General features: G+C 28.3%; 3 protein-coding genes across 4 annotated transcripts; 2 read left to right on the top strand and 1 right to left on the bottom strand.

The window, feature by feature from the left end:
• The first annotated feature begins 44 nt into the window (after positions 1–44).
• On the top strand, positions 45–4,721 carry sl (small wing phospholipase C gamma 1). Its single transcript, XM_027344257.2, has 4 exons — positions 45–1,552; positions 1,625–4,174; positions 4,252–4,511; positions 4,568–4,721. The coding sequence occupies exons 1-4, from the start codon at positions 313–315 to the stop codon at positions 4,601–4,603; spliced, it is 4,086 nt and encodes a 1,361-aa protein (XP_027200058.2). The 5' UTR covers positions 45–312; the 3' UTR covers positions 4,604–4,721.
• On the top strand, positions 4,685–6,720 carry LOC113794166 (cytochrome P450 302a1, mitochondrial-like). The gene is made up of 2 exons (XM_027344262.2): positions 4,685–6,025; positions 6,091–6,720. Exons 1-2 carry the CDS (start codon positions 4,948–4,950, stop codon positions 6,540–6,542), a joined length of 1,530 nt encoding a protein of 509 aa, XP_027200063.1. The 5' UTR covers positions 4,685–4,947; the 3' UTR covers positions 6,543–6,720.
• A 620-nt stretch (positions 6,721–7,340) lies between these two features.
• Positions 7,341–13,803, bottom strand: LOC113794158 (GTP-binding protein Di-Ras2). Of its 2 annotated transcripts, none has more exons than XM_075822476.1 (5): positions 12,741–13,803; positions 8,466–8,678; positions 7,981–8,390; positions 7,673–7,897; positions 7,341–7,481 (listed from the first exon to the last, which is right to left on the bottom strand). In XM_075822476.1, exons 2-4 carry the CDS (start codon positions 8,551–8,553, stop codon positions 7,787–7,789), a joined length of 609 nt encoding a protein of 202 aa, XP_075678591.1. In that variant the 5' UTR covers positions 8,554–8,678; positions 12,741–13,803; the 3' UTR covers positions 7,341–7,481; positions 7,673–7,786. The 2 variants fall into 2 exon arrangements, with proteins under 2 accessions (XP_075678591.1, XP_075678590.1); XM_075822475.1 differs by having other exon boundaries at positions 7,341–7,550; positions 12,741–13,802.
• Between the last annotated feature and the right edge of the window lie 823 nt (positions 13,804–14,626).

Genomic DNA, 14,626 nt, shown 5'->3' with positions numbered 1-14,626 from the left:
TCACCATAAACACCTAAATGATGATGATCATCATCATCATTCAACTAAAATGTTTACCACTATCATTTTTCCATTGATGGATTGCTATAGCAGACCGAAACAGCGATAGTGAATGACCGTAAATAAAAGACGTTCCGTTTTGTTTATTTCTTGATTTTTGGTTTCGGATTTTGGATTCGATTTTTTTTTAATTTGTTTTTTTTTGTTTTGGACAAACATATCTGTGAATTTTTTCTGTGCCTTAATGAAATAATGTAAATTCAGTATTTTTTTTTGTTTGTTTGTTGTGAATATCACTGACATATCAAAGAAATGACAGCCAAAGATTCAAATCGATTGGAAATGAATCCAATGATGACCATCAACGATGATTTGATAATTGATAATAATCGAAAAAATATTAATAAAGAATTAGAACATATTATTCATCGTTTAGAACAAGGAACAATATTAACACATTTTAAACGTAAATGTCCAAAAATTGAACGAAAATATTTTCGTCTACGATTAGATACACGACAATTATTATGGTTTGAATTATCATCCAATCAAAATGGTCCATCATCATTGATTCGTGGCATTTTAGATTTACGTGATATCAAAGAAATTCGTTTAGGTTTAGCCAAAATATTCGATAATAATGATCAATCAATTTTGGATTTAACATCATCAACAACAAATGGTAGTAATGATATTGTACGAAAATGGGAACGAAATCAATGTTTTGTCATTTATTATGGTTCGGGTTTTAATTTGAAAACATTAACATGTGCTGCTGCATCATCCATCGAATGTGAACAATGGATTCGTGGTATAAGATTTTTAATCAATGATTCATTAAATGCACCACATGAACAACAAATGGATATTTGGTTACGTAAAGAAATTAGCAACACTGCAGATACTAATGATCAAACATCATATGATGAAATCAAAATAAAAGATCTTAAATCATTTTTACATCGAAATAGTTATAAAATATCATCACAACAATTAAAGAAATTTTTTTTAGAACTTGATATTAATCGTTCAGGATCATTATCATGGCAAAAATTTCGTCAAGCATTTTATGAACGTCTGTTGTTTGATGAAAGAATTTTAACGGAATTATTTATCGATTATTTTGAGCAACCAGAAGATGGTGATGTTAAGACAAAAAACGACGATTACATTCAGTTAAAAATCAATGCTGATAATCTTTATCGTTTTCTGATTGAAGAACAACATTCATACGATGATGTTAACAATGATAATGATAATCGATTAATCAAAACACTGTTACGTTCATATTTTTATGAAAATAATAATAATTTACGTTTACAGAATCCATATTTAAATGCACAAGAATTTATTAGTTTTTTATTCTGTAAAACAAATGAACTATGGGATCAACAAAAACATTCAATAATAACCGATGATATGAATCAACCATTAACACATTATTGGATTGCTTCATCACATAATACTTATTTGACTGGTGATCAAGTTCGTTCAGAAAGTTCAATTGATTGTTATGCACGTGCATTACGTATAGGTTGTCGTTGTATTGAAAGTAAGTTTCTTTTTTTTTAATTGTCATTTTTTTTCACATTGAAATTCTCATTATTTTTTTGAAAATTCAAAGTTGATTGTTGGGATGGACCGGATGGTAAACCTGTGATATATCATGGTCATACATTGACATCAAAAATTCGTTTTATTGATGTTATTCAAACAATCAATGAACATGCATTCATTACAAATGAATATCCAATAATTTTATCAATTGAAAATCATTGTTCATTACCACAACAGCGTTATATGGCAAATATTTTTCTTGAAATATTTGGTAATAAACTTGTTACTGAACCATTGGATAAAAATGGTCGTGAAATGCCTTCACCAAATCAATTAAAACGAAAAATTATAATTAAACATAAAAAATTACCCGAATCATCGACAAATTTAGATTCAACATCGACGACAACAGCAACGAATTCTATTGAAACTACCATTTCCACCGATTTTGATCCAACTAATTCAATCAAAAGTGGTAGACTTTATATTGAATGTGATAATCCGGATGATGGATTGAAAAAATGGCGTCCATTTTATTTTATACTTACACCGGCAAATGTATTACATTATTTTGAAGAAAATTCAATTACTAATCATGTTACAACGGGAAATTTGATCGATTTAAATTCTGGCGATGATGATGATAATTTGAATGATAATGATGACGATGAACAACCATTATTATTACGGAAGAATCATGAACATTATGATTATCTAGTTGCATTTGATGGTCAAAATAATCATGGTTATTTAGCACAACTTTCAGTGGCTAAATTAAAATCACCCAGTGTTGATGAATTACATTTTGATGAAACATGGTTTCATGGTCATTTACCTGGTGGTCGTCAACAAGCTGAACAATTAATTTATTCAATACAAACAAAAATTGATGGATTATTTTTAGTTCGTGATTCAAGTACATTTATTGGTGATTATTCTCTATCATTTTTGTATGATGGTAAAGTACATCATTGTCGTATTAAACAGAAACGTTTTGCATATGGAAAAGTAAAATATTATCTAATCGAAACGGTTATGTTTGAAACACTTTATTATTTAGTTACTTATTATCAATCAAATCCATTAAAATCACCCGAAATGACAGTATTTTTATCGGAACCAGTACCGCCATCTATTTCTTGTGATGATAAAGAATGGTTTAATCCAAAAATTTGTAAAATTGATGCCGAAAATTTATTACAACGTGTATGGTTTGATGGTGCATTTTTGGTACGTCGTAGTAGTGAACAAGAAGATGGTAAAACATTTTCCATTTCGTTTCGTGCTGAAGGTAAAATTAAACATTGTCGTATACGACGTGAAGGTCGTTTATTTGTTATTCATCGAAAAAAATTTGAAACACTTAGCCATTTGATTGCATATTATCACCGTACACCATTATATAAAAATACTATGCTTAAAAAAGCAATAAATCCGGATATTGTAAAGAAAATTGGTCATGAACCATGTGAAACAGAAACCGGTTATTTAGATACATTCCAAACAACCATTCCATCATTTGATGATGATAATAATCAATTGATCAATAATAATCATAATAATAATAATAATCGACCATTAATAGTAAAAGCACTTTATGATTATCAAGCACAACGTTTTGATGAATTATCATTTTGTAAACATGCAATTATAACTAATGTTTTAAAACATGAAAGTGGTTGGTGGCGTGGTGATTATGGTGGTAAAAAACAACATTGGTTTCCGGCAAATTTTGTACAAGAAATTGTTCAATGTAATAATTTGGTTGATCATCAACGACCAACATCATTAACTATCAATGATGATAATGGTAATTATCAACCAATAACCAAGGGATCAATCCATTTGATTGGAGCAAATATTACATCCATATCACAACAACAACAACAAGAATCTCCTGTTTCAAATTATTTTCGAATCGATTTTTGTGAATCATCATTGAAAATTGGTAGTGATAATGAACAAGAATTGAATGATTGGATAAAAAAATTACAAGAAATTTCTATTGCTAATCGTAAATCATCTACCAATGATTATGTAATTGAAAAAAATTTTCGTTTAGCACATGAATTATCTGATTTAATAATTTATTGTCGTTCAGTACCATTTGTACCGGAACGTATTGGTAATTATACTGAAATGAGTTCATTATCCGAAACAAAAATTGAAAAATGGTTAACACCGAACATGTGCAAAACACTTTTGGCTTATAATAAAAATCAATTTACACGTGTTTATCCAAAAGGTAGTCGTATTGATTCATCAAATTATGATCCAATCAAATTATGGAATTGTTCAATACAATTAGCTGCTTTAAATTATCAAACACCTGATCGTTCAATGCAATTAAATCAGGCAAAATTTCAATTAATGAATGGTGGTTGTGGTTATATTCTACGACCGGAATTTATGTTTCAATCAACATTTACACCATATGATCCAAATTGTTTATCAAAATTATCTGTCGATACATGGATCATTAGTGTACGTATAATATGTGCAAGACATTTAACAAAAAAATCTCGTGGTCGTGGTGGTGGTGTTATTAGTCCATTGATTGAAGTTGAAATAATTGGTACTGATTATGATTCGGCTAAATGTAAAACAATCACTATAAGTTAGTATTGAATTTGAATTGTAATTGTATCGATTACTAAAAAATCTATATTTTTCTCTTTGTTTTCATTGAAATAGATGATAATGGCCTAAATCCATATTGGAATCAATCATTTGTATTTTCTGTTCGTTGTCCACAATTATCATTCATACGTTTTATTGTTTGTGATGAAGATGTATTTGGTGAACCAACACAAATTGGTCATAATACATATCCATTAATGGCCATACGTCAAGGTTATCGTTGTGTACGTATTAAAAATGAATATTCGGAAGAATTAGAAATGGCTGCCATTTTAGTACATATCAAAATCGATATACTTTCCACTAATACAAATGTAAGTTTTTATTTGATTTTTTTTTTTGTTAACCTTGTTCCTTTTTTTCAATACAGAAAAAAAAGACCGTCCATCAAAATCAAAATAAATAAATGAAGAAGAATGAAGGGTTAATTGCCTTTATTTTTGTTATCGAAAAAAAGTATTGAATAAAATAAAGTAAACTATATCTTAACCAGTTATTCACTAGAATGAACCGGTGAGCATCAATGTTTTTTTTTCTTCTTCACTGATATTTAACCCAGTGGGGGGTATAGCTGTCATACTGCTGTGATATTGCGTGTTTCTCTCTCTCTCTCTGTTTGTTTCTTTGTCTGTCGCTTGATTTATCATGAACAACATACAAATAATGTGCGCAACAAGTTTTTTATTCGTTTGTTAAGATCGTTTTTTTGGATCATATATTCATTTGATTTTGTTTTGTGAGAACGAAAAAATGAAAACTTTAAAAAATTTTCAAAAATATCGTCGTTTCAGCAGTTCATCATCATCACCATCATTTACCGAAAATGTATTAGAAACAGTGAAATCATTTAAAGAAATACCCGGTCCAAAACCATTACCAATAATTGGTAATTTATGGCGTTATTTACCAATAATTGGTGAATATAGTTTAGAAAGAATGTATGAAAATGGTTGTTATAATTTAAAACATTATGGTCATATTGTACGTGAAGAGATTAGTGAAAAACATAAAATTTTACATTTATTTGATCCAGATCATATGGAATCAATGTTTCAACAACAACAACAATATCCATATCGTCGTAGTCATCGTGCATTAATAAAATATCGTCATGAAAGACCGGATAAATATCAATCTGGTGGAATATTTCCCGAAAATGGTGATGAATGGAAACGTTTACGTGATCTTTTCAAACATTATTTTCTTCGTCCAAATTTCATTCAAGTTTATGATCAACAATTAAATGAAATTGTTAATGATTTAATCAAAATGATACGTTATGAACGACAAAAATCAAATAATTATTTAAATGATGATTTTCAACAATTTCTTTATCGTTGGTCATTAGAAAGTATTTGTTCAATAATGTTAGATGCACGTGTTGGTTGTTTAGATCGTAATAATATAGATGGTGCTAAAATGATTGATGGTGGTCATAAAACATTATATGCTGTAATGAGAACAGAATTATATGATGGTTGGGAACAAAAACCAACAAAAGATTATGAATGTTTAGTTGAAGGTCAAGATCTGATGGCAAGTGTTGTAGAAAAATATCTTAATCAACGAATTAATGCGGTTGAATCATCATCATTCAACGATGAAAATGACAAATATGAACAAACTATTCTTGAACAATTAATTCGTGATCCAAAAATTACCCGTAAAGATTTATTCGGTATAGTTATGGATTTTATTTTTGCCGGTATCGATACAACATCAATAACAGCCGGTTTTACATTATATTTTTTGGCTAAAAATCCAAATATTCAACAACGTTTGGCTGAAGAATTGAAACAAGTTGTCGGTGATGATGGTTTGTTTAAAGGTAAATCAATATCTTTGAATAATTTTAATTTTTTCATAATTTTGTTTTTTTTTGTTCATCAATAGCCGAACATTTTAATCATACACCATTGTTGAAAGCCTGTGTAAAAGAAACATTACGATTACGACCAATATCGATTGGTGTTGGACGTTTAGCAACAAATGATATGATTATTGATGGTTATCATATACCAAAAAATACAATGATTATAACACAAAATCAAGTTGCATGTCAATTACCGGAATATTATTGTCAACCAAATGAATATCAACCGGATCGTTGGTTAGGAACAAATCGTAATCGTCAACATCGTCGTTATCTTTATATACCATTTGGTCATGGTACTAGAATGTGTTTAGGTCGTCGTATTGCTGAATTAGAATTAAATATTTTATTAGCTAATATTATTTATCAATTTCGTATTGAATGTTCACCAAAATTAAATATTGGACAACGAACTAAATTAATAAATTTACCTGATCGACCAATAAAATTACAATTTATTGATCGTAAATAAATAATTAAATAAATATTTACCCTTTTTTCTCTTTTTTTATTATTTAATAATAACAATTTTTTTACGACAATAATAATAAAGTGATGATTATAAAGTGATTACAGAAAACAACAGAAGAAAAAAAAATTATTAAAATCTGAAATTATTAATAATAATAATAAAAATCAATTTTCTTTTTTCTTTTTTTTTGTAACAAACAGATTACAAAGAGATATTCATTCACAAATATTATGTAATGTGTAATGTGTAATTTGTAATTTGAATGAGATTTTTTAGTGTGATTGTTTTGATTGATGTTTTACTGAATGAATGAATGGCGAAGAAAAATTACAATAACAACAACAACAGCAACATTAATTAATTAATTAATTAATTAATTAAATTAATTAAAAAAAACGACAACAGTAATTATTATTATTATTATTATTCTTTCTACAGATTTGATTTTGAGTCAATCAAAAAAAAAAAAAAATGATAATAATGAAAATATAATGGTATTTTGGTTGTTGGTTAAGAGATGTTTGGGGGTAGGTTGTTTGAATTAGTTGGAAGAAATCGTTTTTTGTTCGACAATTCTTTTTCGCTCCATCCATCTCAACCATTGATGACGGTGATGATGATGACGGTGATAAACAATGATGAAGATGATGACCCAATCAATCAATCAATCAAACTGAATTTGGTAAAAAGAATTCTATTATTATAATGAAAAAAGAACAAAAATCAAGCACCATTATAATAATGATGATGAATATTTCAATGATTGTGTGTGTGTTTATGTGCGTGCACTTATGTCGATTTTGTTGTTTTTTTTTTCTTCAAAAAGTATCCAAATCTTTGCTATTTTGTTTTGATATTTTGGATCATATCCGATTGTTGTTGTTGTTGTTGAACACTTTTTTGTTGTTGTTGTTGGTCCCCCAGAAGAAAAAACCAATACTGGATGAATGAATAGTGAAAAAATAGGAAAAAAATGGCTGTACAAACTGGATGAATAATGAAAAAAGTCTGTTTTGGTTTTTTTTTGGAGGGGTTAAAAAAAACAGAATTTTTTTTTTGTTAATCATTTAGAAATGATTTCATTTAATTGTTTTATTTTGACATTGATTGATTGATTGATTGACACATACCTTGATTGATTGATTGATTGATTGATGAAGATTTTTTTTTGTTCATTAATAATGATCACAATTATGGAAGATGTTTTTAAAACATTCATATCATTCACAGTAGCATTCATTTTACTACATCATCATACAATGACCTTTAAGTTTTTCTTTTCTTATCTGTGACCTTGTCTTTTTTAGATCCATTCTTAATGACATATTTCTTGTTTTATCCAATGATAATAATTCCTGTTGGAGAAATGGAAGAAATGGAAAAAAAATCAGAAATCAATATGAAAAATTGAATTTTGATAGAAAAAGAAAATTTATACCTGAAATGCTTCATGTACATTATGACCAGTTTTAGCTGAAGTTTCAATATAACCAGAACCTTTTAAAATTTTGGAACAATATTCTTGAGCATAATCAGCAGTAACTTCACGTTGACTTTCTTCATCACATTTATTACCAACTAATATTAATGGTATAGTATCATTATCATTTTGTTTTGTATCTAATATTTCCTGATAGATATGATTTAATTCTTCTAAACTTTGTTTTGATGTAACACTAAAAACAAGCATAAATGCATGTCCTTTCGTTATATTTAATCGTTGCATGGCTGGAAATTGATGTGAACCAGTTGTATCAGTTATTTGTAATGTGCAAACATTTTTATTAGATGATATCACTTGACGATATGTATCTTCAATTGTTGGTATGTAGGCATCACGGAATGTTCCTATTTTTGTAATTTTGTTTGTAATTTTTTATTATTATTAAAAAAAACATTATAAAAATCAAAAATAATATTTACCTTTTACAAATCTTAATACAAGACTAGATTTACCAACACCACCGGCACCAAATACAACAACACGATAATCATTACTTTGTTCGGGCATTTTTTTATTTCATTCGTTTTTTTTTTTTTTTTTTTTTTGATTAATTTTTGATTCAATAATTGTAATTTGGTCGGTTGTTAGTTACTGAATTGTTACTAAATGTAAATTATGCAATTTAATTGAATCTAATAAGAAAAGAAGAAGAAAAATCATTATCATTATCATTAACCCCAGCAAAATAAACATCATTAACTAACTAACTAACTAACTAAATTCATTAAGGTAATTTTTTCTGTTGTTTTGTTAATTGTTTTTTTTTTCTCAAAAATTTTCCAAATTTGAAATGTTTGATAAATAACGCAACAACCGGTCAGTCAAAACAAAACAACAAACGGAATTGCCATGTTTTACACACACATAGAGAGAACATTCACACAGGAAAATGTACAACACACACACACACACATTCTGTCTTTGATATACCGGATTTTTTTTTTTTTTTGCTTGTTTGTTCGGTTGAATAGGTCGTAACGCATGCGTTTCTATTTCTGGATCATCATTATTTTTATCAATCGTGGATTGTTTTTTTTTTTGGATCACATCAGTTCAACAACAATTCGATCCAATTTGGTATGGGGGAAAAACAACAAAGTGAAGGGGAAAAAAAATGTTTAGGTAATAAACATTCAATATAACCGGCATTGTTTGAAATAATCAAATTAACCAACAAACAAATAACAACAACAACGTGGCAAAAATGCAATAAAACTTGATTCAGATTTTGATTCAAAATCCATTTTTTTTTCTTCAATGAATTTGAAACAATGTTTTTTTTCTGTAATCGATATAGAACGAAATTTAGAAAAAAAAAGTAAAAACCCAAATATATCCTTTTTCATGTTAATAAAAATAAAAATGAATGATAGTCCAGGGTAAATTGAATGTAATAAATAATGAAACCAAAAAAAAAAAAAAAACGGTTAATGTTAATGTTGATAATTAGCATCATCATTTTATATATGGTGGTTTTCATATGTGTGTAGTGGTCACATTACTAACTTTAATTCATTATTGTATAATGACATTGAGAATCATATACACACACACAAACAAACTGACATTATGTATTTTATGATGATATTCACATTTTCACTTAATTCATTCATTAAATGCAAGCTCAACACTGATGAACATGGCCATCATTTAGTTATTATTTTTTTTTTGTTGTCAAACTTGATGACAGGCAACAAAACCCAAAAAAAAAATGATTGTCATAAATAGGCGAAAAAAAAGTAGCGAGAAAAAAAAGTTTCCAGTGACCAGTTTGGTCAGTTTGGTCATGCATTTTGTTGTTTGATTGTTGTTGTTGTTGTTTATTAATTTCATCAAACAACAACAATCAAAAACTTTTTTTTGTTTTAACCGGAAAACCTGCAAAAAATTCTGACCCCAATTTTTTTTCGTTTTGTTTTTTTGGCAGGAAAAAATTTTTTTTTTTGAAAATTGAATTAAATTTTTCCAACGAAAATACATTATTATATTAATAACGAAAAAGTAGTAGAAAAATTAATGGACTTTTTTTTCTTTTTCGTATATCTTCCGCTTCCATTGGTAATTGTGGAAGCAAGAAAATGAAATCTAATTTCATAGAAGCCACAAAATTGGGAAAAAAATCCGTCTTACGTGTCTAACATTGTTTTTCGTGGGGGGGGGGCATTAATAATATTATTAACATTTTTGGCACCGTAGAGGTAGATGAATTATCAGAAAAATCAAAAAAAATTTCAACTTCTTATTCTTCTGACATTTTTTCATGCTCTGAATCACTAAAGAAGAAGAAGAAGAAGAAGAAGAAACATCTTGCTTGTCAAAATTTGATTTTTTGATTCAAACAAAAAATCATTCGCAATTATTATTATTATTATGACTTTGTTACTTTGCTTTGATTTTTTTTTCTTTACTTTACTTTTCACTAATCACACACATACACTATTTAGACTAATTCAAAATTATTGTGAAACTTTTTTCTTTTTGCAGCCCAAACAAACAAACGAAAAAAAAGGAAAATCTCTTGACGAGACAGGAAAAAGTTATTTCATTTTATTATTGTCAATTCAAAGTTACTTACTCTCTCTCACTCTCAACCAGAATTTGTTATTTTGAATTATTGAATTGATGTTTGAGGGAAAAACAAAACAAAAACAAAAAAGTTTAGTTACTGTTTATTTTCTTTCTTGTGTAAAACTGGCAACTTGGGACAAACAAACAAACAAATAAAGACGTGATCACCCAACAAAAAACAATTGCCAATCGAACAAATTAACAGAAAAACCAAAATAAAGAGAGAAAGAGAGGTGCCTCAGAATCCGCATCATTAAGGTTGATGATGGTTATTATTATTGATTAGTGTAAATTGCTGTTGCTGATGATGATGATGCTATTATCGTAATGTTGTTTGGCAAAAGATTCATTCATTCATTCATTCATCATACGTGCAGACAATGAAAATGTTAATGATTAAGAGACCAAATAGAGAGAGAGAGAGAGAACATTTGATCAGATCAGAGAAAAGTTTTTGTTTTGTTTTGTATTTTTGCGAAAACAAAACATTTTCTTTGGAAAATGAAATAATAAAATGGATTAACGAATGATTGACGACTTTACTGCTGAATGTTTTTTCTTTTTTCCTGGTTCTAACAAATACAAGTTTTTTTTTGTCTCTCTATGTTTGTTTGTTGGTTTGATCCAAACAACCATCCAGTTCTAGAGAATATTCTTCTGCTGTTATTGTCGTATAATAAGATGAGGATAATATGGTTTTTTTTCCAACACAGTCAGCAAATAACAACAAAAGAAAAGAGAATCAATTGACAGATCTTTAAGAAAAAAATGACCATAAACATCAAGAAGGAAAAAGAATTCGTCCATAAACACACATTCACGGTGTGTGTTTATTGATTCGGATAATTTATACATTCGATCTGGTCTGATGTGATGATGTTTTTTTCCTTTGTCGAATTATATCAAATTAGATTTGATAACCATGTTTTTTTTCATTGAAAAGATGGCTAATAATGATAATGATTACAATGAAAATAGTGGAATCATCGTTAGTTAGCTAGAAAATCATAATCATTACATTACTGTCAATCAATCGATTGCGTAATGTTATCTATGAATGTTGCAATTTACAACAAAAACAACCACACACAAAAAAAAATATGAATGCTAAGAAGAGTAATGGATATGTTTCAACAAAAAAGTTTTTTCCTTTCTTTTTGGCATTTATCGTTCAAACAAGAAAAAAAATGTTTAAAAAGAAATGTTAAAGAAAGCAAAAAAAGAAACTTTTACATTTTCTCAACAACCAAAAAAAAAAAAAACTTGAAAATTCTTTCGATAATAAATCTTATGTGATATGGGTGGGCAGCAAAATGAATCAAAGAATAAAGAATTTGAATTGCAAAAATTTTTTTAAAAATAACAAGATTACTGTAGTGGCCAAGAAAAAACAATGTTTCATCACTTGGCCATTTGAAATGGACAAGTTTTTTTCTTTCTTTCATTTTATTTTTTATTGATGCTTTTAAATTGCGCATTGCCGAAATAAATAAATAAAAAAAAACGAGACCAAGAGATATATCGTGATCAATCACCAGAATTTAAGAATATAAAGAATTTTCGTAGTAAATTCAATGGGAGAAAGCTCAATGCATGCATTCATGTATGTTTTGTACCGGAATTAGGCTAATGTTTTTTTGGTCATTAAAGTTGTAGGTTTTTTTCCTTATATTTATTTCTGGTTGGTTGTTTGTATTTTTGGGTTTAATTGTCGTCATTGCCGACCACGCAATTTGAAATGAATAAAAAAAAAATTTCTCTGGTTTTTCTTTGGTTACATTTTGACATTGACAATGAACTTGTCAGTTTGGTTTTTCTTCTTCATCATCATCATCTTATTGCACGTGGGATACTTGTGTAAGGATGATGTGATGTAATGGTCATCGTGCTTTCACAACAGCAACAACAACAACAACCAATTGATGTCATAAATATTTTTTTGTTTTTGTTTGTTTTTGTTTTCAACAATGTTTATGATTTATTTTGTTTGTCTATAGGGAGACCAGACAAAAGCTTCTTCAAACCGATTACAATAACACACAGATCTTGAATAAGAATCTTTATTTTGTTCTTGTTGTTAGTGTTTGAAAAAACGGAAAAATTTGAAAATCAACAGAAAAACTTACCCTAGATGACATTTTTGTTGTTGATTGTTTTTAATCTGATAAAATCATCAACATCATGATAATAATGAGTATTATTGAAGCCGTTGACCGATTTTGATGATGATACTTAAAAAGTTGTTGTTGTTGTTATTGTCGATTGTTGTTGTTGTTATTGAAAACAAAAAGTGAACAATCGAAAAGCAAACAAAACACACACTGACTATTCACAAATATTTTTGAATTGACAATTTAAATATAAAGAAAAAAATTATTGAACCGGAAAGTAGTATGATTTTTTCTTACTTCAAGTAGTTTTTTTCTGTTATATTCTTTTGAATGAATTGATCTTTTCATTATTCACCAGAAAAACAAACAAATGAAACAAGCAAACAAACAAATGAGCAGAATTGGACAATAGGAATTTAAACATTAAATGAAAAATGTATCAATGAGATTTTTTGCATAACACTTTTCTCTCTTTCACTGATTTAATGTCAATTTCATCAAATCAAAAGAACGAAAGAGGGAAAGTTTGATTTTGTGTGTGTGTGTGATGTATGGCGGGAGAAATAAGAAAAACGGAACAAAGAAACGTTTTTTGTGTGTGTGAGAAAATTTATTTATTTATTTTGAATCAAAACTTTGAAGTTTGATAATAAAAAAGACTACAAGGGTGTATTTTTTTGATACGCAATCGTATTTGTAAAAATGATGAAAACGATAGATATTGATGAAACACTGATAGTTGGTTGATGTGAATGAATGAATGAATGAATGAATGAATGGATGGATGCTCATACGATATTTACGACGACTACTACAAGACGACGACGATGATGTTGATGATTGCCCAAAAGACATTACCAGCAAAATAAAGCGAAATGAAACTGTTTTTCAATCCAAAATGATTTTTTTTTCCTTCTTTCTTTCATAATAACCAAAGAAACGAACGACCGATGTTGATGATGATGACAATCCAAAAAGAATTACCCAAACGAAAAAAAAAGCGAGAGAATTGGAGTACCCACAACACACTCTTGGTTATTTGTATTTGAAATTCTGCAATTCTGCACATGAATTTTTTTTTTGCTTGGTTGCGATAAGCAGCAAGAAGTAGCAAGATGACTATAGTGTTTGCGTGTGTATTACTACTACTACTACTACTATTATTTTAATAGTAATGTATATGTGCAAATGATTGAATGGAACAGAATTTGAATGAATGAATGAATGAAATGTAATGGAATATTGTAATAGTTGATTGTATATGGAATTGAATGAATGAATGAATGAAAAAGAAAAGAAGAATCGATGAATGAAATTGAACAGTGGGAAAAAAACGGCGAAAAAAAGGCAAACCAAACCAAAAAAAATAAAAAGGCTAAGAAATGAGAATAATCTGGCAGCAGCAGCAGCAAGAGAGATATTGAATTTTTCGTTTAGTTTTTTTCTACATTTTTCGTTTTCGTTTTTTTGGTATTTTCTGATCGACCATTATCATTATTATTATTATTATTATCATGGATCATCATGGATCATGAATCATCAGATTGAATGAATGTTTTTTTTTATAAAAAAAACTAACTAAAATACATATAGAGTGAAAATTGTTTCACTATATTTTCACTCAAACCACTGGGTAGTTTGTTTTTTTTTCGTTGTTGTTGTGCGAAATGTTGTTGGTCCAAACAGGAAAAAAAAGGCGCCCACACACATACTATACACATACATGGATTATTTGATTTTGGCTTTCTTTGACGTTTTTCTGCTGGCTGCTTCGGTTACATGTGTGTGTGTGTTTTGTGTGTAATGTACATTTTTTTCCCCTAAAAAAATTTTCTTTCTGACGTGGGTGTACAATGATGGGATGGTATGTTTGGACCAAACAGAAAGAAAAAAAAACGATC

The sequence above is a fragment of the Dermatophagoides pteronyssinus genome, unplaced genomic scaffold (assembly GCF_027571235.1).
Source record: "Dermatophagoides pteronyssinus isolate colony J.1.1.1.1 unplaced genomic scaffold, Derpt_VIB-CSIC_2022.12 sq0017, whole genome shotgun sequence".
Taxonomy (NCBI): Eukaryota; Metazoa; Arthropoda; class Arachnida; order Sarcoptiformes; family Pyroglyphidae; genus Dermatophagoides; species Dermatophagoides pteronyssinus.
The sequence above is the reverse complement of the archived record's forward strand: the minus strand, read 5'-3'. Positions and strand labels throughout refer to the sequence as shown.

Excerpts from the sequence above, each read along its gene's own strand:
- LOC113794166 (XM_027344262.2), top strand. The coding sequence starts at position 4,948 with ATGAAAACTTTAAAAAATTTTCAAAAATATCGTCGTTTCAGCAGTTCA. Across the intron at positions 6,026-6,090 it reads TGATGATGGTTTGTTTAAAG|CCGAACATTTTAATCATACA; the intron begins GTAAATCAATAT and ends GTTCATCAATAG.
- sl (XM_027344257.2), top strand. The coding sequence starts at position 313 with ATGACAGCCAAAGATTCAAATCGATTGGAAATGAATCCAATGATGACC. Across the intron at positions 1,553-1,624 it reads AGGTTGTCGTTGTATTGAAA|TTGATTGTTGGGATGGACCG; the intron begins GTAAGTTTCTTT and ends GAAAATTCAAAG. Across the intron at positions 4,175-4,251 it reads ATGTAAAACAATCACTATAA|ATGATAATGGCCTAAATCCA; the intron begins GTTAGTATTGAA and ends TCATTGAAATAG.
- LOC113794158 (XM_075822476.1), bottom strand. The coding sequence starts at position 8,553 with ATGCCCGAACAAAGTAATGATTATCGTGTTGTTGTATTTGGTGCCGGT. Across the intron at positions 8,391-8,465 it reads TGTATTAAGATTTGTAAAAG|GAACATTCCGTGATGCCTAC; the intron begins GTAAATATTATT and ends TTACAAAAATAG. Across the intron at positions 7,898-7,980 it reads ATGTACATGAAGCATTTCAG|GAATTATTATCATTGGATAA; the intron begins GTATAAATTTTC and ends TTTCTCCAACAG.